The following is a 26825-nucleotide window of genomic DNA, read 5'->3' as shown; positions in this document are numbered from 1 at the left end:
CGGAAGTGTCAGTGGAAAACCACCCGTACCGAGCTGGCTCGGTTTAGATGTGCCAGTGGAAAAAGAGACGATGTACATCTGTGCCAAGCTCTGGCTAATTGCCAGGGTGCCCTCTCGTCCCCGGCTGGCGTCGTGCGTGTGCAGTGCGTGGCGAGCGGCCGTGACGAGGAGGTGTCGCGACTGTTGACGAGCGGGGAAGGAGGCGGCGGGGCGGACGCGGCGCTGTGCCACCCGCTGTGCTCGTGCGACTCGTGCGAGAGGATCGTGTCCGGGTGCGGCACCAACGCGCACACACCGTCGCGCGCACACACACACACGAACCAATGCCAATGCTCTCCATTCGGCGCTAAGCGATGGTGACGTCACCGCAGCGCCTGTGCCAGGCCAGGTGCACACACGCACACCCTTGTGTAGCCTTAGCAGACTGTTGGGGCAAGCGATGTTAGCAAGTGGCAGCACGTATGAAGGCCGGCATGGCGCTCGAGGGGGGTGGTGTGGGCCACACCTCGCCCAGGGCCGCCTTTGTCTCCCTACCGATGATGTTAGCTGCACACTGCAGCAGGTACTCATTCGAGGCCGAGTCGACCTAGGGAGAGGCTCAGGACCGGTTGGGATGATAATCGCCGTCGCACAGACGTACACCGTCGCACGAAACGACGACGATAACAACGACAGATTTTGTCAAATCTTAGCTTGACCCTAACCCCAAACAGTACGACGACAAATTGACCTTCTCTCCGTTGTTTGACCTTTGCCGGCTTCCCCCACCCCTGACCTCCCCCCCCTCCTTTGCTGCCCCCTTGACCCCATCGCAGGCGGCTGAACGACCCCTCGGTGGTGACGCCGTTTTCGCGCAACGACCACGGCCTCACGCCGCTGCACGTGGCCGCTCAGCACGGTCCGCGGCCACACCCCCAACCCCTCCTCCCCAACCCCAACCCCTCCCCCCCAACCCCAACCCCTCCACCCCAACCCCAGCCCCTCCCCCCCAACCCCAGCCCCTCCCCCCCACCCCCAACCCCTCCCCCCCCAACCCCATCCCCAACCCCCCAACCCCAACCCCCCCAACCCCTCCTGCCCACCCCCAACCCCACCCCCAACCCCCCAACCCCACCCCCAACCCCTTCCACCCCCCCCCCAACCCCTTCTCACCCCCAACCCCCCCAACCCCACCCCCAACCCCTCCCCCCCACCCCCAACCCCCCACCCCCAACCCCTCCCCCCCACCCCCATAGCCCCCCCCCCTCGCCGCCACCGTCCCGCACATCGCTCGCTCCTCGTCCTCACGCGTGTTCTTGATCGCCACGTCGCCGTTCCACGCCAGCCGCTATTTGGCTGCTGCTTTGAATGTCCACGCGATGGTAAGCCGCTTGGGCGAGCCATCTTTCGCGATGGGCCAGGCCGCTTCCTGATAAAGAGCTGTGTGCGACTCAGTGGTGCCTTGCCTGGTAAACAATTAAAACAAGTATAACCCGTAAAAACAAAGTTTTTCACTATAAATCCTTTATATGCGTGGCGGCTAGAGTCCTCTCGTCCTCTGGCTTGAGATGGCTGCCACCTATGGGTCAGATGATTGCATGGCACCATTAAGCAATTGGTAATTAAATATAATATTTTTGTCCTAAAAAGTGTCAAATTTTGGAAAACAAAAATTCACGAACATTAATTGTCACGCACAGCGAGTCTGTGTGGAAAATGTGAGCTCGATTGGATCACGGGAAGTGGGTTAAAACACGACCGAAAGATTTGCACGCTCGTAAGCAAGCAAGCAAGCGCGCAAGTGAACTTAATATAAAGGATTTAAAAACAATAAAAATAATTTAGCTTCGTTTTACGTGACCGCACGGGGCATCGGCCGGTGGTGTCGCCACGCTTTTATAGCGCAGCACGCGATTATAAAGCAGTACGTTAAATTACGATCGTTACTCTTGTTGTCAAGCATGCTTGTTCACACGGGGAAGCCTTGCCGAGTCTCGGGACGTAATTTTACAGGGAGGGGTCCTGCCTGTGACGCTCTTACCCTCGCCAGCTGGACATCGGTGAAAAACAGCTTTTGTAGCTCTTCGGATTCCTCCTGCAGTATAAATACAATATTTTGATAGTGAAGTTTTCGGAGTAGGGAGGGGTAGGGGATGGTGACGATGGCCACCGTGCGTTTCCCAGTTTTAAGAAATTTGCGACGTACTTTTTAAAAAGTTTAGGCCCTAACTTTGTGATGTCACTCCCTCCCTACCTCCCTCCCTCGCTCCCTCCCTCCCTCGCTCCCTCCCTCGTTCCCCTCCCTCCCTCGCTCCCTTGCTCCCTCGCTCCCTCGCTCCCTCCCTCCCTCCCTCGCTCCCTCCCTCGCTCCCTCGCTCCCTCCCTCGCTCCCTCCCTCCCCTCCCTCTCTCCCCTCCCTCCCTCCTTTGCTCCCCTCGCTCCCTCCCTCCCTGGCGGCGTGCAGGGCGCCTCTCCCTGCTGGAGCTGCTGCTGGCTGCGGGTGCGGTGGTGAACACGGTGGACTATCACGGCGCCTCGCCGCTCCACTCGGCCTGCTCACGGGGCCACCAGGCTGCCGCGGTGAGCACGATCGCCGCCGCTTAGCGCCGCTGTTCATCACCGATTTCCAGGGGGGTTGGTGGCAGAGGTCGCAATCGGGTACCCGATACCCGTATCCTACCCGATACCCGGCTACCCGTTTGCGACCCTGGTGCGGCCGAGTACGGGTAGGCCGTGAGTCACTGGCGAGTTACCGTTTGTTACTCAATTCCCAACGTCTTGTCTCTTCTCACAATTCAAGTTCCTAGAATCAACCCACCCACGCCTGCAACATGGCTTCATCCCAGAGGTCGCAATCGCGACCCGATACCCGTACCCTGCCCGATACCCGGCCAGGTATCGGGCAGGGTACGGGTACCCGTTTGCGACTCTGGTGCGGCCGGGTATGGGTACGGGTAAGGAATCAAAACCCGTTTGCGACCTCTGGTTGGTAGGCGGTGGGAGGGTAGGGCCCACTTTCACCGATAGGACATCGTCCGCGTGAGGGCCCGCCACACGTCTGAAACCCATTGGGGATTTGACAGCAACCTGACTGCAAGGGGCGTTTTCACTTTTGTGCATTTGTCGTGGGCCGCACTCAAAGCAACCAGGGGTTGCCAGTGGCCCGCGGGCCTTGCGCTGACGCTGGCTCAAGTCCCACAGTTTGTCCGGGACGGTCCCAGGCGAGGTAGTTCACATCTCCTAGCCACTGTGATGATGATGATGACACTCTGTTCCGCTGTCCCCATATTCTTAGTTGTGGCTCGGCTCAGGCTTGACTTGGCTCAACTGAGCCGGCTCGAAGCCACGCCTGCCCGGAGCCGGCTCTGAGGACGGTCCCAGCCATTGCTGCGGGCCTTCAGTCGCCCTCCCTGACCGCGTGTCGCCCTCCCAGTAGAGACGGTCGAACGCTGCGCGTCTCATCCGCTGTCCCCCTCGTCGTCGTCGTCGTTGTCGCGTCTTCTCTTCCCGATGCAGCTGCTGCTTTTGGATCGCAACGCCAACCCGTCGGCCGAGGACATGAGCGGGAACACGCCTCTGCACCTGGCCTGTGGAGGGGGCCACGAGGCGGTGAGAAAGGGTGGGGGGGTGGGGGGTGTTACGGCGAGAACGGGGCGAGAGGAAGAGCGATCGTAGCAGCGAGAGGAACGAGGTGGCCGGGTGGGCCCCGGGGGGTCCTGACCGCCCTCGCAGCAGGGAGCGCCCGGGTTCGATTCCAGACTGTGGCGCTTTTCTTTGTGGAGTTTGTGTGTTTTCTATCTCGCTGTCCACCTGTTCTGCGTGGGTCTCCTCTGGGGTTCTCTGGTTCCCTTCAATCGCTAAAACTAAATAAGTAATATTTGATAAAACTTTTTTTAAAACACGCTTTTATGAAATGTACTGGTAATGGCAGAACTCCACGACTCCAGGAAGTGGCCCCAAAGCTTGCCATAACGTAAGAGACCGTGGCCAATTACAGCCAACGTCATTTAACTGTGGACAATTAGACTCAAGCCGAAACATAACATATAAAAAAGAATCTTTAAAACATTTTATTTTTTATTTTTTTATTATATAATATAGTATTGTCATCAGTATGACATAAGTACCTGACCACGAAAAACGTGGCAGGCCAAAATCGCAGCATCCCAGTGTTGGTTAACATCTCCTAGCCACCGTGATGATGATGATGAGAGAGAGACGCAAACTCCAAATATACAGCAGCAGGCGTCAGGGTCGGGATCGAACCCACGACCTCCTGCGTACCCGGCGAGGTAGTTCACATCTCCCAGCCACCGTGATGATGCTGATGAGAGATAAAGACACGCAAACTCCAAATATACAGCAGGGGTCGGTATCGACCCCACGTCCTCCTGCACACCAGGCGAGCTGGTCAACATCTCCTTAGGCAGTGCGTCAAGCCCTTTCCTCTGCCTCCCGTGTGCGCGCGGCAGTGCGTGAAGGCCTTCCCCCTGCCTCCCGTGTGGTGGCGGCAGTGCGTGAAGGCCTTCCCCTGCCTCCCGTGTGGTGGCGGCAGTGCGTGAAGGCCTTCCCCTGCCTCCCGTGTGGTGGCGGCAGTGCGTGAAGGCCTTCCCCTGCCTCCCGTGTGGTGGCGGCAGTGCGTGAAGGCCTTCCCCTGCCTCCCGTGTGGTGGCGGCAGTGCGTGAAGGCCTTCCCCTGCCTCCCGTGTGGTGGCGGCAGTGCGTGAATCCCTTTCCCCTGCCTCCCGTGTGCTGGCGGCAGTGCGTGAAGGCGCTGGTGTTCTTCAGCGCCCGGGGCCGCCACGTCGACCCCAGCGCTCAGAACGACCGCGGGGACTCGCCGCTGCACGTGGCGGCGCGCTGGGGCTACGAGCCCGTGGTGGCCTCCCTGCTGGAGGCCGGCGCCGCGCCCGACCTGCAGAACCGCGCCGGCGAGACGGCGCTCACGTGCGCGCTCAACTCGCGGGTGAGTGGAGGGGCCCCGTGCCTGCGTGAGCGCGTGAGCGCGTGAGCGCGCGATAGCACGCGATAGCACGCGTGAGTGAGTGCGAGAGCGTGAGTGAGTGCGTGAGCGCGTGAGCGTGTGGGCGTGTTGGCGTGTGATCGCGTGAGCGTGTGAGAGCACGCGTGAGAGCGTGAGTGAGTGCGTGAGCGCGTGGGCATGTGAGCGAGTGAGTGAGTGAGCGAGTGAGCGCGCGAGAGCACGTGTGAGCGAGTGAGCGCGCGAGAGCACGTGTGAGCGTGTGAGCGCCAAGTAAGGCCCACTGAGCTACGTAGCTCCTTTTCAGAAGCTAACCGGCCTCAAGTGATAGCTCAACGAAGAGCTTATCACGTGGAAATGTACAGCAGCCAAATACTCGAAGCGCACATTTCTAAACATGAAGGGAGAAATTGGAGGATCCGGAGAAGCGGCACCGGCGGGCGCAGCGTTACCAGTCGACGCTGCTATATCAGGCGCTACAGGCGGCAGAGCGCTGTACGGCAAAATCCATTTTGGTTGTCGTACCGCACCATGGCGCTTCCTCCGTCCCACGCTCCCCCGCGTTGGCCAACCCATACCGACCGCCGCGGTGGAATGTGGCCAGCTGTGACCCTGACCACCCTGTGCGGTGCTCGGCACGGCGAGCCCTTCGGTGCGGCGGCAACAGCGACGTACGTTGAACTTCTTTCGCGCCGTACGTAGCCGGCCGTACCCGTCGCCCCCGTGCGGGCGTGACGGCGAGCAGCGTCCGTGTGGTTGTGCGGTCGTGGGTGACGGCACCGGCGGACGTGGCCGGGGCTTTACACGAGGTCGCCCTGTCGCCAGGCCAACGCAGCCCGACACCACCGCCGCGTCGCGAGCCTGAGAACCCGTGGGTGGAGTGGACTGGGGTTGGGAAAGCAGGGGGCCGTCGTCCAGAGGCTGTGTCTGATGTATTCCACATCCCCCTCACCCCCGTGTCTCTTCTGCAGGTCATGGCTCTGATCCACAATTCCAGTCCGCATTCTGACGAGGTGCGTTGGCCCCGTTTGAAAATCGGTGCTGCTGGTTGTGTGCGGGGAGTGGCGGCGCAGCGGCGGTGGTCAGCGCCACTGCGCCGCTACGAACCCGGCCACCCCGGGTTCGATTCCCCTTTACGGCCACCGCCGGTGACGATTATCTGAACCGGTCCTGGGCCTCCCCTAGGTCGACTCGGTCTCAATGAGTACCTGGTGCGGTGTATAGTAAACATCGCCACTGGGGAGACAGAGGCGGCTGGGCGTGATGTTGACTACCCACCCCCTCGTGTGCTGTTCCGGCCTTTATAGGTGCTCGCTAACAGCACTTGCCCCAACAGTTTGTTAAAGCTATACGGGGGATCTTTGTCTATTGGTGCTGGCAGTGGTGCTGGTAGTGCTGTTCTGCATGGATTTCCTCCATGTTCCATCGGTTTCTTGTCGTAACGAAATAACAAAGCAAACCCCCCATACATAATGGTGACAGCTGTTGGCCGAAATCACAACGTTACCTACAGGGCAGCATGGAGACGCTGCCCTGTCTCCACGCTGTCTCCACACCGCCCTGTCTCCACGCCGTCCTCATCTCTGTGACTGCCTTAGCGTTGGTCCTCCCTTTTTATTGTGCCCCAGCATTCGGCCCCGTACAACAGCACTGGCCTCACCACCGTCTTGTGCTATACACTACACTATACACTACACTATATACTGCACTATACACTACTACACTATACACTACTACACTATACACTACACTATACACTACACTATACACTACTACACTACACTATACACTGATACACTACACGATACACCACACTATATACTGCACTATACACTACTACACACTACTATACACTACACTATACACGACTACACTACACTATACACTACACTATACATTACACTATATACTGCAATACTATACACTACACTATTCACTGCACACTTTTCCCTGCAATCAAACTGGGGATCCTCCTATCGCCCACCACCCCAAACATCTCTCACCATTTCAGCCATCCAGCCCCTCAATAAGCAACTTGGTGGAGCTATCGTTTGTGGCCAGGTCGCTTAGGAAAAAGTGATATAGCTCAGTGAACCCTTATCTGGTAAAATAAAAACAATAGTTTAGTTTGTAGTTTTGTTACGTGACCCGGCTCTGTGCCCCCACCTCGGTCGCTTTCAGCCACCTGACAGCAGCAAGGCATCCGATAGGCCGTCGCCCTCGGCCAATCGGAGCCCAGATTGCAGCAGCAGCAGCCGGCGCTCATCGACGCTGTCGGACGCGTCGTCGTCGCTGTCGTCGTCGGCGACGATGCTGGAGACGCAAAGCGACGACGAGAAGAGCAGGGTGCGTGAGGTACGGGGTGGTGGTGGTGGTGGTTGGTGGTGGTGGTGGCTGGTGGTGGTGGTCGTAGCTGGTGGTGGCTGGTGGTGGTGGCTGGTGGTGGTTGGGGTGGTTGGTGCTGGTTGGCGCTGGTGATGGTGGTGGTGGGGCTTGTGGGGTTGGTGTGGTTGGTGGTGGTGATTCTGGTGGTTGGTGTGGTTGGTGGTGGTGCTGGTGCTAGTGGTGTTGCTGCTGCTGGTGGTTGCTAGTGGTGCTGGTGGTGGTGTGGTTGATGCTGGTGGTGGTGGTGCTGGTGGTGCTGGTGGTGGTGATTGTTGGTTGTGGTGGTGCTGGCGGTGGTTGGTTGTGGTGGTGCTGGTGGTGGTTGATTGTGGTGGTGGTGTTGGTGATGGTTGTGGTGGTGATGGTTGTAGTGGTGCTGGTGGTGTTGGTTGTGGTGGTGCTGCTGGTTGTTCAGCCCAGCCGTTGTTATTCCAGCGGCGCTACAATCACAACATAATGGCCATCATCGTCGTCATCACTATCGTCATCACTATCGTCGCCATCATCGTTATCGTCATCATCGTTTCCGTCGTCATCGCAAACCGCCGCCGTCATCTGGCTGGGTAACCGACCGCGCGGCTTTCTGCGGCTGTGCTACGCGCGCGTGCCGTGTGTGCAGGTGGAGCGCCTGCTCAAGGCCGTGGCCGACGGGGACCTCGTCATGGTGAGCGCTCTGCCCCCGCGTGGGCCCGGCCGTGGCGAGCTGGCGGTGATCGGTTACCGCGGTTATCGCGACTCCCTCCCTGTGCGGGTCTGTGGGTGCCTGCGCAAGTCTGTTGGTATCTACGCGAGTCTACGGGTCTCTCTTTGGGTCTGCGGGTCTCGGAGTCTGTGGGTCACTCTGTGAGTCTGTGGGTCTCGGAGTGTAGGTCATGTGAATCTGTGGGTTTCGGAGTCTAGGTCATGTGAATCTGTGGGTCTCGGAGTCTGTGGGTCACTGAGTGTGGGTCTCTGCCAGTCCGTGTGAGAGGTAGGAGAGTGCGTGGAGGGGAGTCGAGTGAGATGAGAGGGGAGAGGCAGGAGAGTGCGTGGAGGGGAGTAGAGTGAGATGAGAGGGGAGAGGTAGGAGAGTGCGTGGAGGGGAGTAGAGTGAGATGAGAGGTAGGAGAGTGCGTGGAGGGGAGTAGAGTGAGATGAGAGGGGAGAGGCAAGAGATGTCTCCGGCTATGATCACGTGGCTTAACAGAACTGTGCGTGGTGTGTCCGCCTCCCCTCCCCGTGCGGTTCCCGCTGGGCACAGACGCGCTTCCTGCTGGGCTGGACAGACGACAGCGACGAGAGTGACACAGAGGCGTTCCCCCCGATGTTTCAGCTGTGCCACCCGCTGTGCCAGTGCGCGACGTGCCAGCCTCAACAGAGGGTAAGTGCACTCGCAACGACAAAGGAGAAGATCTCCCCCCCCACAGCCTCAGCAGACTTTTGGGGCAAGTGCTGTTGGCGAGTAGCGGTAGCAAATTTTTTGGTGGCCAGCACCATGCCCGGCCACCTTTGTCCCCCCCCTCCCCCGATGTTATAAACACCGCACCAGGTACTCGCTTAAGTCTGAGTCGACCTACGTGGGGTCCAGGGACCGGTTCGGATATTCGCCACCGATGTTTAGCTGTGCCTGGGAATCAAACTCGGGTCGCCGGGTTTGTGGCGGGGAGTGCGCTGACCACTGTGGCAAAGCGATTGGTGGCTGCACCTGGAACATTTACTTACAGTGTTTGGCTGCGGTACGTTTTCACACGATGATTACACTGGTCAACAAAAAAAAATCATTTTTTTCTGGCCTGGACTTTTGCAGCTGTTTTAGACTAATTTCAGGGTGCTGATTCCAAATCTGATCTCAGATTTGCTCTATCACATCTCATTTTTATGCTATCGGCATACCCCATTTTCATTGATTTTACCCGAAATTAACTCTGTCACTTATGATTGCAAGTTGTTGCGAGTCAGTGACTGCTTTAGTGTTAAAATATGGTGCTGTGTTTTTAGGATAGCGGTAGCGCAGCGGGTAGCGCTACGCTGCGCTACGAACCCGGCGACCCGAGTTCGATTCCTGCTCAAAGGCCACCAACACTGCCAGTGACGATTTATTATAACCAGTCCTGGGCCTCCCCTAGGTCGACTCGGCCTCAAACCAGTACCTGGTGCGGTGTGTAAACATGGCCACTGGGGAGACAAAGGCGGCCGGGCGTGGTGCTGGCCACCCACCCCCTCGTGTGCCGTGCCGGCCTTCATAGGTACTGCTCGCTAACAGCACTTGCCCCTACAGTTTGTTAAACCGATGCAGGGGATATTTGTATTTTGTGTGCACGTGTACATGTGCGTGTTGTGCATACGCCAGTCATCTCAGTCAACCCGTGGCACCTGACTCTGTCCCGTGACCTCCTTGCTAGTTCGACACTTCACGTGACCGTAAAGTGCACACAGCCTGGCACGGTCACTTAATGACGAATGACGGTTGTTGTTGTCGTGCGCGTGTGTGTGTGTGTGTATGTGTGTACGTGCGTGTGCACGTGTGTGTGTGAATGTGTGTGTTTGTGCACGTGTGTGTGTGCGTGTGCACGTGTGTGTGTGTATGTGTGTACGTGCGTGTGTGTGCACGTGTGTGTATGTGTGTGTGTGCGCGTGTGCGCGTGTGTGTGTGCACGTGTGTGTGTGTATGTGTGTGTGTGTGTGTGTGCACGTGTGTGTGTGCACGTGTGTGTTTGTGTGCGTGTGTGTGCGTGCGTGTGTATGTGTGCGCGTGTGCACGTGTGTGTTTGTGTGCGTGTGCACGTGTGCATTTGTGCGTGTGTTTGTGCGCGTGTGCACGTGTGTTTGTGTGCGTGTGCACGGGTGTGTGTGTGAATGTGTGTGTGTACGCGCGTGTGTGTGCGTGTGTATGTGTGCGCGTATGTGTGCACGTGTGTGTGTGTGCGTGTGTGTGTGTGCGTGTGCGTCTGTGCGCGTGTCCACGGCACAGCGGGCGTCGCTGCTGTCGTCCTCGGGGCTCTCGGTGAACGCGAGCGACCGGGACGGCCTCACGCCGCTCCACGCGGCCTGCGCCAACGTCGGCGCCGCTGCCCAGCTCACGAGCGCCCTGCTGCGGCACGGTGCCGACCCTGACGTCGGCACGCACCGCAACGGCCACACCCCGCTGCACACCGCGGCCCGGCTAGGCCTGGCGCAGGTGGGGGTGGGCGAGTGGGTCGGGTGCGGTTAGTGAGTGGGTGGGGGTGTGTGTGGGTGGGTGGGGGTGTGTGTGGGTGGGTGGGGGTGTGAGTGGGTGGATGAGTGGGTGGGGGTGTGAGTGGGTGGGTGGGTGGATGGATGAGTTGGTGGGGGTGTGTGTGGGTGGGTGGGGGTGTGAGTGGGTGGATGGGTGGATGAGTGGGTGGGGGTGTGTGTGGGGGTGTGTGTGGGGGTGTGTGGGTGGGGGTGTGTGTGGGGGTGTGTGTGGATGAGTGGGTGGGGGTGTGAGTGGGTGGATGGGTGGATGAGTGGGTGGGGGTGTGAGTGGGTGGATGAGTAGGTGGGGGTGTGTGTGGGTGGGTGGGAGTGTGAGTGTATGGATAGGTGGATGAGTGAGTGGGTGGATGAGTTGGTGGGGGTGTGGGTGGGTGGATGGGAGTGTGAGTGGATGAGTGGTTGGGGGTGTGAGTGGGTGGGGTTGTGAGTGAGTGGGGGTGTGAGCGGGTGGGTCGCTGTGTATCCGTGTGTCGGTGACCAGGTGGCCGACATCCTCCTGGAGCACGGGGCAAAGGTCAACAAGCGCGACCGCGATGGGAACACCCCGCTCCACCTGGCGTGCGTCGCCCCCTCGGCTCTCACTGTGCTGCTCCTCGTACAGGTGACGATCTCCTCCTCCTCCCTCCTCCTTCCTTCCTCCTCCCTCCTCCTCCTCTATTCGACGGGAGAAGCCGGCAGCGGGACGTCCAGGTTGGCCTCCCGCTCGGTGGCTCCCGGAGACGCCGAGTGGGGGAAAGGACGTGGCCTCTCGCAGCCAATGTGAGCGGCAGGGCAGATGGACGCGATTCTTGCCCGTAGGCGCCCCTACTCGCCCGTACACGCGCCTACTCGCATACCCATCGACTTGCCCATACACACCCATACACACCCATACACACCTATACACCCATGCACACCTATACACCCCTATACACCCATACACACCCATACACACCTATACACCCATACACACCCATCGACTTGCCCATACACACCATACACACCTATACACGCACACATACACGCACATGCCTGCACCTCTCGAGACACACCCCTACACCTGTATAGACACACACCTCGAGCGGCATAGGATGCACGGCCGCCATCGTCACCACGTGTGCGTCGCCGCGTGTGCTTTGCCATGTGCTTTGCCATGTGCTTTGCCATGTGCTCGTTGCCATGTGCTCGTTGCCACGTGCTCGTTGCCATCTGCGTCACCGCGTATTCGTTGCCATGTGCGTTGCCGCGTGTTCGTTGCCGTGTACTTTGCCATGTGCTTTGCCACGTGCTCGTTGCCATGTGCGTCACCGCGTATTCGTTGCCACGTGCGTTGCCACGTGTCCGTTGCCTGCCGCAGCACGGTGCCAGCGCGTGCCTGGTGAACCGGCGCGGGGATTCGGCGCTGCACGAGGCGGCGCGAGCAGGCAGCGCCGACGCCGTGCGGGCGCTGCTCTACGCCGGCGCCAGCGCCGCCGTCAAGAACCGCCAGCAGCGCACGCCGGCGCAGCTCGCAGTGGTGAGGGGGGGGGGGGGTTGGTGAGGGTCACCGGGGGGGGGGGGGGGGGGGATGGTGAAGGACCGGGGGGGGGGGGTTGGTGAAGGTACACCGGGGGGGGGGGGGGGTGGTGAAGGGTCACGGGGGGGGGGTTGGTGAAGGACCGGGGGGGGGGGGGTTGGTGAAGGTACACCGGTGTGGGGGGGGGGGTGGTGAAGGACCACGGGGGGGTGGTGGTGAGTGGGTCTAAGCTCGAGTTCCTCTGCACATTTTCCACCACCCCCCACCACCCCCCACCACCCCCCACCCCCCACCACCCCCCACCACCCCCCACCCCCCTCCACCACCACTCCCCACCACCACTCCCCTCTTCCCAAATGCAGGAGCAGGAGGTGCTGGAGCTACTGGAGAGAGCGGAGGCGGAGGAGAGGGGGTCCGAGGTGGACGGCCGTGAGGGTGGGGGGCCCCGCGCCCCGCCGGGAGTTGGGCACGGCGCTGCTGTTGGCGCCCGGCGCCACCGCAGCGGTACGCCGTGGCGGGCGGTGGGGGTGGCTCCGCGCCGGCGGCGTCGTTCGGAGGGGACAGCGCCATCGTCATCATCATTATCACCATCATCATGACCATCATTATCACCATCATTACCATCATTCATCATCGCCATCATTACCATTATCACCATCATGATCATCACCATCGTCATTGCCACTGTTATCAACATCATTACCATTATCACCATCATCATGACCATCATTATCATCACCATCATTACCATCATTCATCATCGCCATCATTACCATTATCACCATCATGATCATCACCATCGTCATTGCCACTGTTATCAACATCATTACCATTATCACCATCATCATGACCATCATTACCATTATCACCATCATCATTACCATCATCATTATCATCACCATCATTACCATTATCACCATCATTACCATCATCGCCATCATCATTACCATTATCATCACCATTATCATCATTATGATCATCACCGTCATCATTACCACCGTCATCAACATCATTACCATCATCATTACCATCATCATTACCATTATCACCACCATTATCACCATCGTTACCATTATTACCGTAACCATTATCATCACCATCATCATTACCATTATCGCCATCACGATCATCATCACCATTATCACCATCATCACCATCGTCACCATTATCACCATTATCACCATCATCACCATTATCACCATCGTCACCATCATCACCATCGTCACCATCGTCACCATTATCACCATCGTCACCATTATCACCATCGTCACCATTATCACCATCGTCACCATCGTCACCATCGTCACCATCGTCACCATTATCACCATCGTCACCATTATCACCATCGTCACCATCATCACCATCGTCACCATCATCACCATCGTCACCATCGTCACCATTGTCACCATCGTCACCATTATCACCATCGTCACCATTATCACCATCTATCCGGCCAAGCAAGCTTCTTGGGTATGATGCGGTGGCTGGGCGTGGGGGCAACACGACCCAGCCAACACGACCCAGCCAACACGACCCAGCCAACACGACCCAGCCAACACGACCCAGCCAACACGACCCAGCCAACACGACCCAGCCAACACGACCCAGCCAACACGACCCAGCCAACACGACCCAGCCAACACGACCCAGCCAACACGACCCAGCCAACACGACCCAGCCAACACGACCCAGCCAACACGACCCAGCCAACACGACCCAGCCAACACGACCCAGCCAACACGACCCAGCCAACACGACCCAGCCAACACGACCCAGCCAACACGACCCAGCCAACACGACCCAGCCAACACGACCCAACCAACACAGCCTCTTTCCCTGGGGGGGAGCTCACTGGTGATGGGGACTGTACACATCTCTTTCAAGGGTCTGCACATAATCCAGTCTGGTTACACATGGACCCAAACAAAGACGAAGATCCCCCGTATAGCCTGTAACAGCCCGTAGGGCCAAGTGCTGTTATCAAGCAGCACCTATGAAGGCACACGAGGGGGTTGGTAGTCGGCACCACATCCGGCCTATGTTTACACACCGCACCAGGTCCTCGTTTGAGGCCGAGTCGACCGAGGGGAGGCCCAGGACCGGTTCAGATAATCGTCACTGATTTTGTCCGTGAGCGAGAGATTCGATCTCTGGTCACCAGGTTCGTAGCGCAGCGCACTAACCACTACACCACCGTTCCCCCACCAGCACTCTACACACGTACGCACACGTACGCACGCGTACGCACGCGTACGCACGCGTACGCACACGTACGCACACGCGCACACGTACGTGTGCGTACACTGACACCGTCTCGTGGTTTGGTGCGGCAGTGAGGAGCCTGTTCGAGGCGGTGGATGAGGACGACTACGACGCGGAGAGGACTCGCCTCTCGCTCGCCAGCGCCTCCTTTGACAAGTGCGTGCCAACGCGTGTGTGTGTGCGCGTGCCAACGCGCGTGTGTGTGTGTGCGCGTGCCAACGCGCGTGTGTGTGTGTGCGCGTGCCGACGCGCATGTGTGTGTGTGTGCGTGCCAACACGTTTGTGCGTGCCAACGCGTGTGTGCGTGCCAACACGTGTGTGCGTGCCAACGCGTGTGTGTGCGCGTGCCAACGCGTGTGTGTGTGTGTGCGTGCCAACGCGTGTGTGTGCGTGCCAACGTGCGTGTGTGTGTGTGCGTGCCAATGCGCGTGTGTGCGTGTGTGCCAACGCGTGTGTGTGTGCGCGCGTGCCAACACGTGTGTGTGTGCGTGTGTGCCAACGCGTGTGTGTGTGCGCGCGTGCCAACACGTCCGTGTGTGTGTGTGTGTGCGTGCCAACGTGTGTGTGTGCGTGCGCGTGTCGCTGTGTGGGAGGGAGCGGTGGCACAGTGGTTGGCGCACGACGCCAGGATCCCGGCGACCCGAGTTCGATTCCCCGCTACGCGGCTAACAGCCGCGTCGTACCTCAGTGGCGAGATGTTATTTCCCTGATCTGGTATGCAGGAGGTTCGATCCTGGCCCTGATGCGTTGTGTATTTGGAGTTTTGCGCGTTTTCTCTCTCCCCGTGGTCACGTGGATTATTCTCCGGGTCCTCCGGTTTTTCCCCATCCACATTTTGAGTATTTGTCTGCGATAAACTTCCACGTGATGATTAGCCACCTTCGTTGAGCTTTCATTTATCGCCAGGTGACTTCTGAAGAAAGAGACGTATAGCTTAGTGGGCCTTGCCTGGTCAAATTAACAGCACTTGCCCCAACAGCCGTTACAGGCTATACGGGAGGGGATCTTTGTGTTTGTTTGGTTTTATGTACGTTTTATGTGTGTGTGTGTGCGTGTTTGTCGGGGTGCGACGCTCACAACGAGCTGAGCGCTGAGTGCCGAAAACGCAGCAAGCTGGCACAGTAGGGGGCACAGTTGCGTGCATCAGCCAGTCATCTCGGTCAATCGACCTGTGGCACCTGCTGGGTCTGTCCCGTGACCTCCTGCCAGCGGGCGTTCGACGCTTAACCTGGCCTTAAAGTGCACCCAGCCTGGCACAGGTGCCGTGGCGACGTCACCTCCGCTTAGCGGCGGATGGCGGTTGCCGTTGGGGGAGGGACGACGCAGTTGATTAAACTCCCTGCGCTACCCGAGTTCGAATACCCCGACCTTGACGAAGTTCGCGCGATCGTTTTGACTCCCCCCTCCCCTGCCACCCCCGCACAGCTCCAAGCACCCACGGCGATCGCCCGCCCCCGCCGACCCCCAGGACGTCCCGTCGGCCGACGGCTGCCCCGCGTCCGCCGCTCCGACGGAGCGACCCGCCGAGCCCGGGCGGGACGGAGGTGACCCACCGCCGCCAACGCCGTCACCGCCGCCGTCGTCACCGCCATTGTCACCACCGTCGTCACCGCCGCCACCATCGCCGCCCTCTCCCGGCGTGGACGCCGTCGCCTGAGCCGACGTCCGCGACGTCGTCCGTCGCGAAGAGAGACGCTTGCGGAAGAAGATGGGGGAGCGCGCGCCGCTCGGCGGACGGGGGCGGTGGTGGGGGGGAAACTTGAATCGGGGAATCTGGCCCAGGGAAAAGAAAAAAAGGAAGCCTTAAAAGAGCCAGGAACCGTTTTATCTTTGCGAGTTTGTGGTCACACAGCTGCTATGTTCACGACGCGCGCGTGTCATGCTGACGGCGCGCGTGAGAGACGAGAGATAGAGAGAGTCCAGGGCGGGTTGTTGTTTTATAATATGGCGGCGGGCGCGTGGATAATATATTTTTTTTAAGTTTGCGAATCAGGGCGAGGGCGACGACGACGACAACGACCGTGCATGGCGGGGGAGGAGGGGGTGTGTGGTGGTCCCCTCGTGTATTTAAGCGCCGACGCGCACACTCGCTCGTCCGCCTCGTTTGCGCTTTCGTCGGTGAACTTTTTGCGACGCTCGCAGCGAAATGTCTCTTTCGCCGCCCCCCCCCCGCCCGCCCCCCCGCCCCCCCCCCCCCCAGCTGGACGAGACCCCGGGCCAACGGACGTTGACCCCCGGGCCACGGACGTTGACCCCCGGGCCACGGACGTTGACCCCCGGGCCACGGACGTTGAGCCCCGGCAAACGGACGTTGACCCCCGGGCCACGGACGTTGACCCCCGGGCCACGGACGTTGACCCCGGGCCACGGACGTTGACCCCCGGCAAAACGGACGTTGACCCCCGGGCCACGGACGTTGACCCCCGGGCCACGGACGTTGACCCCCGGGCCACGGACGTTGACCCCCGGGCCACGGACGTTGACCCCCGGGCCACGGACGTTGACCCCCGGCAAACGGACGTTGACCCCCGGCAAACGGACGTTGACCCGACCTCTCGCGTCGACCAACCGGGAGGGGAAGGGCTACGGGGGGACATGGCTGACGCCATGAGGGAGCTCGCTTAAAACTCTCAATTTCTGCTGTTGAGACTCAGAGGCTCGAAAGCCTGGTCCAGAGTGTGTTTACCCAGGTGCTGCTGGATAATAATTTACTCTACACGCGCGATGTTGATTCTAAATATGGGGAGAGAGGCGGAAACTGGAGGACCCGCAGGAAAAAATCCACACCAACACTCCATATCTACAGCAGGCGTCAGGGTCGGGATCAAACCCACGACCTCCTGTAGACCAGGCGAGGTAGTTGACATCTCCTAGCCACCGTGATGATGATGGTGAGAGAGACGCAGACTCCAAATATACAGCAGGCGTCGGGGTCGGGATCAAACCCACGACCTCCTGTAGATCAGGCGAGGTAGTTGACATCTCCTAGCCACCGTGATGATGATGAGAGAGACGCAGACTCCAAATCTACAGCAGGCGTCAGGGTCGGGATCGAACCCACGACCTCCTGTAGACCAGGCGAGGTAGTTGACATCTCCTAGCCACCGTGATGATGATGATGATGATGAGAGACGCAGATGCCAAATCTACAGCAGGCGTCAGGGTCGGGATCAAACCCACGACCTCCTGTAGATCAGGCGAGGTAGTTGACATCTCTTAGCCACGATGATGATGATGAGAGAGACGCAGACGCCAAATATACAGCAGGCATCGGGGTCGGGATCAAACCCACGACCTCCTGTATACCAGGCGAGGTAGTTGACATCTCCTAGCCACCGTGATGATGATGATGAGAGAGACGCAGACTCCAAATCTACAGCAGGCGTCAGGGTCGGGATCAAACCCACGACCTCCTGTATACCAGGCGAGGTAGTTGACATCTCCTAGCCACCGTGATGATGATGATGAGAGAGACGCAGACTCCAAATCTACAGCAGGCGTCAGGGTCGGGATCAAACCCACGACCTCCTGTAGACCAGGCGAGGTAGTTGACATCTCCTAGCCACCGTGATGATGATGGTGAGAGAGACGCAGACGCCAAATCTACAGCAGGCGTCAGGGTCGGGATCAAACCCACGACCTGTAGACCAGGCCATCGCTTGCCAGGAGACGGCCGATGCCGTTTGAGCTGCGGCGTGTGCTCCGAATAGAATATTTTAGGGTTGTAAGAATTTCACTGCTAACAACACCACCACTTCCAATTTAACCAATACTACCACCGCCAGCATCATACAATTACCAGCACTGCAATCATCATCACCACCGCTACCACCACGACCATCATCATGCCTGCTTCCACTACTACCAATATCACTGTTACTACCTCCACCATAATCACTACTCCTACCACCACTACCAACATCACCATTACTACCTCCACCATCACTACTACTACCACCACTACCATCGTCACCACCACTACCAACATCATCACCATTACTACCTCCACCATCATCACTACTACTACCACCACTACCAACGTCACCACCACTACCAACATCATCACCATTACTACCTCCACCATCACCACTACCAGCGCTACCGTCATCATCACCACCACCACCATTCGATGCATTGTCGGCCATTCAGGGTCACGATTCAACTCAAGATCTCAGACGTTTGTTTAGTGTTGTGTCGTTTTGGTGAATGTAGTCGCTGCAAGGGGCATTTGAATTCCGTTTGCCGGTGGTGAAACGGCGGCGGCGTTCCCAGCATGGTGCGCTTCGAGTCCCAAGGTCACGCGGCCGCAGCCGACTCGTGATTAAGATCCAGGGTTATGAAGGGGGGGGGGGGGGGGCGGGGGAAGGGTTTGTGGGGGGGAGAGGGGACCAAGATAAGACGCAGAAACACAGATGATGACAGCCGTGTACATCCGGCGATGATCGGGTTTTAACTGGCCAGCGCGGTCGCGGTCGCGGGGGTGGTGATGGGGGGGGGGGTCAATCCATTTGTTGACCCTCAACAAGCGAGGAGCAGGGTGAGACCGGACGATCGCTAACCCCCGGCGCCAACGCGGCGAACCGTTCACTTGATGATCGCTCTGCGGTCAACCCTGCAACCCTGCAACCGGCGGATAAATTTGCGCGCGCGGGCGATCGAGAGTGTGCGGTGCATCCCAGGTTGTTGGCAGGCAGACGCGGGGGGGGGGGGCGGTTGGTGGTGGGGGGGTGGTGATAGTGGGGGGGGCGGCCCCCTCGCGACACATTTGAAATCCTCGTCGGTTCTCCGATGACCGACCAGCAATGGTGGGGACACGGTGGGGAGCGGCCGTCGCTGATTAGTTTGGGAGTTAAACGCCGGATCGTTTGTAATTATTTACATTTCAAAAGTATATATTTCTTCGGGGACTCTTTACCGCAAGGTGCGAGTATGAGAGACGGAGCCATCGCGGGTGATTTTTTTTTTTGCGCGCTCGGTGCAGTCTCTTCGGCCGGTCGGAGGCACCCGTGGCGTTTTGGGTTGAGCCTTGCCTCTTCCCCCCCCACAGCCGTCCCTAGGGTACGCGGCGAATCGGGGTGACTGCCCGGGGCCCCGCGCTTTGGGGGAGTGGAGTGGGATTGCCCCGCCTCCCCACTGTGTCTCCCAGCAGAAAGCACTTGGTAGGTCCGCAACAATTCGGCACCGGTGTCACGGCAGCAGTTGTTACGACTCGTCCCATGTTTACTCCAAGTGATTCTCACACACACAGGGTTCGAAACGTCGATGGAATTATGCACGCGCGCAAATCGACGAACGGTTGTTGCGTTAATCGTTATCATAATAATCGTGGTTGGTTGAGGCGGTGAGGGGGAGGGGGGGGAAGTTTTATTGGCCGCCCCCCCCCACCTGTGTCACGTGGTCTCTCGCCGTCCCGGGAGAGCGAGAGAGGAGCTCTGTGGTTGGCCCTTTGCCGCACGTGCTCGCCTTTGCCGCCGTCTTCGCGAGGATCGCTGTTGGCCGCCTGTTGACCGCATCGAAAGCGGCATGTTTCTCTCGCCTCTGCTTCCTCCGTCCGTCCGTCCGTTCGGAGTCAGAATGAGAATACGTATTCATCGTTGGAGGAATCCGATGAGCTATGAAGCTCTTTTTCTCAGACGTCCAGTCGAAGCGGGATAGCGGAAGCCGTTGAAGGGATTAGAAGTTCGTGACCTTGCAGACGCGCGTGCCACCGTCCGTGTTTCCACCGCTGTCGCACCTAAGCTAGAAGCTTGGTTTCATACTGCAATAGACTTGATCGAGTCAGGGTTTACGCGCGTGGCTCTCTCTGTTACCGCGTGTTTTTCGTGCTGTTACCGCGCGTGCGTTCGACGATTGTCCCAACGTTTTCTCGCCACGTGCCGGTGGGGGGGGGGGGGGGCGGAGAGAGTTTTCTTCGTTAAACCAAACTCGGTTCTTCGAGAACCCAATTCTGCAGCCGCCACCACAAAGCGCCACTGCAACGGGCCCTTGGGGGCACCCTCGCAACGCCGAGGTGTTCCTCCAGGTGACATTATTTTAAACGAATAAATCGCGCGTAATACAAAACGCTGAAGGAAACCAGGTTCACTCAACTAATCTTTCTGGTGAGTCGCTTAAACGATGATGATGAGTGTGTGTGTGTTTGATTGCAGACCACATGATGTGGTATGTCACGTGGACAGGTAGTGACGTCGCAATGTTCCGTTGCGTGCTCGATGTGCTTTGGGTTGGGGCAAGGTGGTTGGTGGTGGTGGCAGCGGTGGATGTGACGACACCTGTTGCCTCGCGGCAAGAAGGCTGTGAAGCCTGGGTTCGATTCCCGACTTGGGGCGAACTTTCTCTGCGTGGACCAGAGGTCGCAATCGGGTACCCGATACCCGTACCCTACCCGATACCCGTACCCTACCCGATACCCGGCTACCCGTACCCGGCCGGGTACGGGTACCCGTTTGCGACCCTGGTGCGGCCGGGTACGGGTAGGCCGTGAGTCACTGGTGAGTGACCGTTTGTCACTCATTTCCCAACGTCTTGTCTCTTCTCACAATTCACGTTCCTAGAATCAACCCACCCGCGCCTTCAACATGGCTTCATTCCAGAGGTCGCAATCGGTTACCCGTACCCTACCCAATACCCGGCCGGGTACGTGTAGCCGGGTATCGGGTACGGGTACCCGTTTGCGACCCTGGTGCGGCCGGGTACGGGTACGGGTAAGGAATCTAAACCCGTTTGCGACCTCTGGCGTGGACTCCACGAGATGATGCAAGTGAGACCCGACGCGCCAGTACAAAATGTGGGAGAGGGCACGGGTGAGCTGGTGCGGGAAGCACAGGTGAGGAGGCCTGGCGGTACAAGGAAGGGTTGCGGCGAGGCGATCGGGACGGTTCAATGAAAAGCAGCGGTGAAGGCCGCGGCTTCGTTTCTTTAATGGGAAATATTCAGACGCCCATCAACCACCGCTCAACTTGGGCGGTGGAGGGGGTTATCTAGAGCTCGGCACCAGGCAGCTCCAACCGAAATGAAGCCCCGGTCCGGACGGCAGTGCGAGCTAGCTCTGGGTTCTTCATTTGCGAGGCCCGCGGGCCTTTAGTGCGGCCCCCTAACAATGCACAAACAGTGAAAACAGCCCCCCCCCCAATCATCGTCATCGTCCTGCTGCTGTCACCCCCCCCCTCCCCAATGGTTTCAAGTAACGTGTGGTGGCCCCCCTCACTCACACCGCTGACGATGTCTTTATCGGCGAGAGCGGCCACCGGCCCCCCGAAAACGAGTGAAGAACACCGCTCTAGACGAACCAAATCGCGCACAAGATGGCCCCGCCGCCGCCGCGTACCTCGATCGAACCGTGATGCGTCTGTGACGCATCTGTGACGCGGCTGTGACGCGGCTGTTTTGGCACGTGGTGGTGGTGATGACGTCGGTGGCTCTGTCGTGGGCCCCACTGCTGCGCGTGGCGCGCCGTGCCGCGCTCTTGTGAATGTAAAGGCTCCAGAGTGATGTTGCAATTAAAAGAACGCTCGCGTTATTTTTTTAACGAACCCGCGTCTCGTGTCCGCATCGTTGTGTCGCGCCCTGCATTGGGGAATATTGTTGGGCGGCAGCGGTACACTGGCGGATGATTACTCGTTGGCCACAGCAAGAAGGGACCTGGGATCGAGTCCCGATTCGGGCGACTTGCTGTGTGTGGAGTGTATGTGTGTGTGTGCGTGTTCTCTCTCTCTCCCTGTTGTGTAGGGTGCGTGAGTGAATGATTGTGTGACTGACAGTGCGTGTGACTGGCAGTGTGTGTGATTGGCAGTGTGTGTGTGTATGACTGACTGTGTGTGTGAGCGAGATAGTGACTGTGAGTGTGTGTGACTGTGTGTGCGTGGAGTTTGTGTTTTTCTCTCTCGCTCCCCCTGTTTCTGCACCGACTTCTCCCGGGTTCATCCCACAGCTGGCAAACCCCCCGTGCTCAATGCTGACAATAACCTTTAAATTAAATTACTCGACCGAGATTAAACACAGCAGCAGCAGCCGCAGGCTTCCCTGGGCAAAGAAGCAGAATGTTGTGAATGAATTGGTGTGTGTGTGTGTGCCCCAGATTGTCATGACAATACCCAGAATCCCTCAAAGTATGTTGTTATGAATTTCGTCTATCGCGATCCGTGGCTCAAAATAGCGACATTAATTCAGCTGCAAACTTATTTTTCACTTCCTTCACACCCAAACTTTATTTGTGCGCCATGCGCCACAAACCCGGTGACCTCAACGTTTGATTGACACGGCCTCGCGGCTGTCATCAGTGGCGAGTGGAGTCTCAGCGTCTGACCACGTGTGGGCCCTCTCACCTTCCCCTAGTTCCGCTCGGCCTCAAATGAACACCTGCCTGATGCTGTGTGTGTGTCTCTTTATGTGTGTGTATGTGTCTCTGTGTGTGTGTGTTTGTCTGTGTGTGTCTGTGTGTGTCTGTGTGTGTATGTGTGTGTGTCTCTATGTGTATGTGTCTGTGTGTGTGTCTCTGTGTGTGTATGTGTCTCTATGTCTGTGTGTGTGTCTGTGTGTGTGTGCCTGTGGGGAGCGGTAGTGTAGCGGTTAGCGCTACGAACCTGGCGACCCGGGTTCGATTCCCGCTCACGGCCAACAACAGTGACGATTATCTGAACCGGTCCTGGGCCTCCCCTAGGTCGACTCAGCCTCAAATGAGTACCTGGTGCGATGTGTAAACATCGCCACTGCGGAGACAAAGGCGGCCGAGCGTGGTGCTGGCCACCCACCCCCTCGTGTGCCGTGCCGGCCTTCATAGGCGCTACTCGCTAACAGCACTTGCCCCAGCAGTCTGTTAAGGCTACACGGGGGATCTTTGTGAACCATCAAGCCTTCGACACGTCCACGTGGCACTCAAAGTGCACCTGGCCTGGCACAGGCAACATTGGTGACGTCACCGTCACTTCGTGGCGACTGGCGCGGGGTGTTGGTATTGATTGGTATTGATTGGTATTGGTGATACAGTAAATTTAGCTGTGACGGTCCCACCTGATGACGGAGACTTGTGTTGCCTCCGAAACGTCGTGATTTTTTTTATTTTTTTTCTGTAATTATATTTTTATTCTTTTTATTATTTATTTTTACCTACGTGACTTTACCGAAAAAACCTAAGAGTATGAATAACACTGGTTAACAAAAAAATTACATTTTTTTCTGGCCTGGACTTTTGCAGCTGTTTTAGACTAATTTCAGGGTGCTGATTCCAAATCTGATCTCAGATTTGCTCTATCACATCTCATTTTTATGCTATGGGCATACCCCATTTTCATTGATTTTACCCGAAATTAACTCTGTCACTTATGATTGCAAGTTGTTGCGAGTCAGTGACTGCTTTAGTGTTAAAATATGGTGCTGTATTTTTAGGATAGTGCGTTTATAATATCATTTTATGTAGATATCCACATTTATTGAATATTTTTCTTCTGCAGTTTTTTTTGAAAATGCAATATTTGCTATCTCAAAAACCTGATGTGATAGACAAAAACTGATGCCAGATTTGGAATCAGCACCCCAAAATTACCTTAAAACCGTTGGAATACCTCATGCCAGAAAAAGTGTGTTGACCAGTGTTATTGCAGTCACGAAAGCTTCAAATCTAGAATGGTATTGGTGAACCATCTCTTTGGGTTCCATGGCCCACAGACGCACTGCCGTGGGCGCGCGCCTTTCACGTCCCATTGAATTATACCGGAGAAATCCAAGGAGCAGATCATTGTTTTTTTACCCTTCCATCTGGCGACAAAACTGACACCTTTTTTTACAAGGAGTCATGTTTGCATAGACCACAATACCTGCAGACATAATGCAAACAAAAAACATAACTCTGATAAAAAAAAGGTGTCAGTTTTGTTGCCAGATGGAAGGGTAAAAAAACAATTATCATATTTTGTACTGGCAAATGAGGTTCCAATGGTGTAAATCCGAGGAGCTGTGAAGCTCTTTATTTCACAGATGTCCGGTAGGGGCACGTGGTCAGAAGGTTTGTCGAAAGAAGCAGTCGTCGTTTCGCATCGTCCCGGTGACGATGTTCTGATGATGCGGCTGATGGTTCAACCGCCGGTGTCTTCGACGAGGAAGAAGGAACGTCAAAGCGATGATGATGATTTCGATTTAAAGCTTTCGTGACTGCAGGGATTCATCGTATTGGTTCTTTCGGTAAAGTCACGTAGAAGGGAAATAATAAAATAAGAAAAATTAGTATTTATTATATTATAATGTCTTATTTTTATTATTTTATTATTTCCCTTCTACGTGACTTTACCGAAAGAACCAAGAAGATGATGATGATGATGTTTGGCTCTAGGATGAAGGAGGTTCATTATGATCATCACCATGCTGCCCGTCCGCGTTGATTCGCTCTCTTGACACAACAGCAGCGGCGTTCTCCGGGATCTGGGTCGTGAGGCTCAACCGGTGGTTCTTCTTCTTTGATTTTGACTTCACCTGGGGGTGCATCACACAAGCGCCTGGGGGTGCCAGATGCCCTTTCTGGGGGCGGGTGTGGCGAGTCACGGACAGATTTTTGTTTTGAAGAAGGTAAAATCATCGACGACACGAATTAATCGCGGGGACTTACTTTGTTTCATCAAACCCTGCGTGGTCATTAACATTGTTACATTGTTTTTGTTTTACGATTGAGAAACAAAGCGGTGCAAGGCTGCAGGAAAGATTCAGAATCAGCCTCAACAGACTGTAGGGCCAAGTGCTGTCAGCGAGTAGCAGCGACCCTATGAAGGTCGGCACTTTGGCACACGAGGGGACGAGTGGCCAACACCGCGCCCGGCCGCCTTTGTCTCCCTAGTAGCAACCGGCACTATAGCACACGATGGGGCTGGGTGGCCTGCAGAGAGAGACACACGCACACGTGCACGCGTGTACACACACGTGGGGAGCGGTGGCGCAACGGTTAGGGGCCGTCCATAAATGACGTCACGCGATTTTGGACGATCATTGACCCCCCCCTTCGTCACACGGCGTCACAAAAAGACAGACCCCCCCCCCCTCAAATATGACGTCACAAAGCTCTGCCCCCCCCCCTAAAAAAATGCTTCAAATCGCTTTGAAGAATTTTTTATTTAATGCGGCGCTGCACTCTGATGTTGTGGTAGAAAACATTTATTAAAAACTATATTTAATTAAGTAGAACGTGTTGTCTATATTTATTTAAAGTTGCGCATTTTGATGTGACGTCACATTTCTCAAACCCCCTTCCCCCCTCGTCACACATCGTCACAAATGTCTGACCCCCCCCCCCCCCCTAGGTGCGTGACGTCATTTATGGACGGTCTCTTAGCGCGTTGCCCTAAGAACCCGGGTTCGATTCCCGCTCACGGCCACCAACACCACCAGAGACGATTATTTGAGCCGGTCCCGGGCCTCCCCTATGTCGGCTCAGCCTCAAATGAGCACCTGGGGCGGTGTGTCATAAACGTCGCCACTGGGGAGACAAAGGCGGCCGGGCGTGGTGTTGGCCACCCACCCCATCGTGGTTCGTTCCGGCCTTCATAGGTGCTGCTACTCGCTAACAGCACTTGCCCCTACAGTCTGTTACAGGTTACACGGGGGGCTCTTTGTTTTTCTCGCCCGTGTGTGTGTCGCGTGTGTGTGTGTCATGTGTGTCGTGTGTGTGTCTGTGTGTGTGAGTCTGTGTCTCTATGTGCGTCTGTGTCTCTGTGCGGGAGTCTGTGTCTCCGTGCGCGAGTCTGTGTCTCCGTGTGTGAGTCTGTGTCTCTGTGTGTGTGTGTCTGTGTCTCTGTGTGTGAGTCTGTGTCTCCGTGTGCGAGTCTGTGTCTCTGTGTGTGAGTCTGTGTCTCTGTGTGTGAGTCTGTGTCTCTGTGTGTCAGTCTGTGTCTCCGTGTGCGAGTCTGTGTCTCTGTGTGTGAGTCTGTGTCTCTGTGTGTGAGTCTGTGTCTCCGTGTGCGAGTCTGTGTCTCTGTGTGTGAGTCTGTGTCTCTGTGTGTCAGTCTGTCTCCGTGTGCGAGTCTGTGTCTCTGTGTGTGAGTCTGTGTCTCTGTGTGTGAGTCTGTGTCTCCGTGTGCGAGTCTGTGTCTCTGTGTGTGAGTCTGTGTCTCTGTGTGAGTCTGTGTCTCTGTGTGTGAGTCTGTGTCTCTGTGTGTGAGTCATAGCTGCTCGCTTACAGCACTTGCCCCAACAGTCCGTTGAGGCTACACGGGGGGGGATCTTTGTCTTTGGAGCGCGTGAAGATTGACGGCGCGTATGTAGCTGTGTAATGGATGGGTTTGTGGTCGCTGGTGATTCATCCCCCCCACCCACCCCCTCACCCCCCCCCCACCCACCCCCTCATCCCCCCCTCCTTGATCTGCCGGCAGCTTTCCAGATTTTCAGCATGCGTGCCTCCCAAATCCGTATCCCGCTTTGCTCACCCACTCACCCAGCCTCATCCCACTCACCCAGCCTCATCCCACTCCCTTGCCTCTCTACAGCCTCATCGGGCGAATTGCCCGATGATGCTGGATGCAATTACCAG

The 26825-nt window shown here is 57.2% G+C and overlaps 1 protein-coding gene across 3 annotated transcripts in view; it reads left to right on the top strand.

Annotated features, from left to right (window-relative positions):
- The window catches only part of ANKRD27 (ankyrin repeat domain 27), a 32824-nt gene extending 14149 nt beyond the window's left edge, over positions 1–18675 (top strand). Inside the window, exons 14-28 of one of the 3 annotated variants that reach the window (XM_078882006.1) lie at positions 145–272; positions 816–898; positions 2444–2559; positions 3496–3588; positions 4741–4944; positions 5931–5972; positions 7141–7305; positions 7964–8008; positions 8585–8704; positions 10295–10501; positions 11042–11161; positions 11897–12055; positions 12418–12559; positions 14389–14473; positions 15743–18675. In XM_078882006.1, coding sequence (XP_078738132.1) covers positions 145–272; positions 816–898; positions 2444–2559; positions 3496–3588; positions 4741–4944; positions 5931–5972; positions 7141–7305; positions 7964–8008; positions 8585–8704; positions 10295–10501; positions 11042–11161; positions 11897–12055; positions 12418–12559; positions 14389–14473; positions 15743–15974 — 1941 coding nt within the window. In that variant the 3' untranslated portion in view covers positions 15975–18675. Of the gene's footprint in view, positions 1–144; positions 273–815; positions 899–2443; positions 2560–3495; positions 3589–4740; positions 4945–5930; positions 5973–7140; positions 7315–7963; positions 8009–8584; positions 8705–10294; positions 10502–11041; positions 11162–11896; positions 12056–12417; positions 12560–14388; positions 14474–15742 lie in introns of those variants that run through there. The other 2 variants (XM_078882005.1, XR_013640524.1) reach the window with 2 other exon arrangements.
- The last annotated feature ends 8150 nt before the right edge of the window (positions 18676–26825 follow it).

This window comes from Lampetra fluviatilis, chromosome 63 (assembly GCF_964198595.1).
Source record: "Lampetra fluviatilis chromosome 63, kcLamFluv1.1, whole genome shotgun sequence".
Lineage (NCBI taxonomy): Eukaryota > Metazoa > Chordata > Hyperoartia > Petromyzontiformes > Petromyzontidae > Lampetra > Lampetra fluviatilis.
This window is presented reverse-complemented; position numbering and strand designations above follow the sequence as displayed.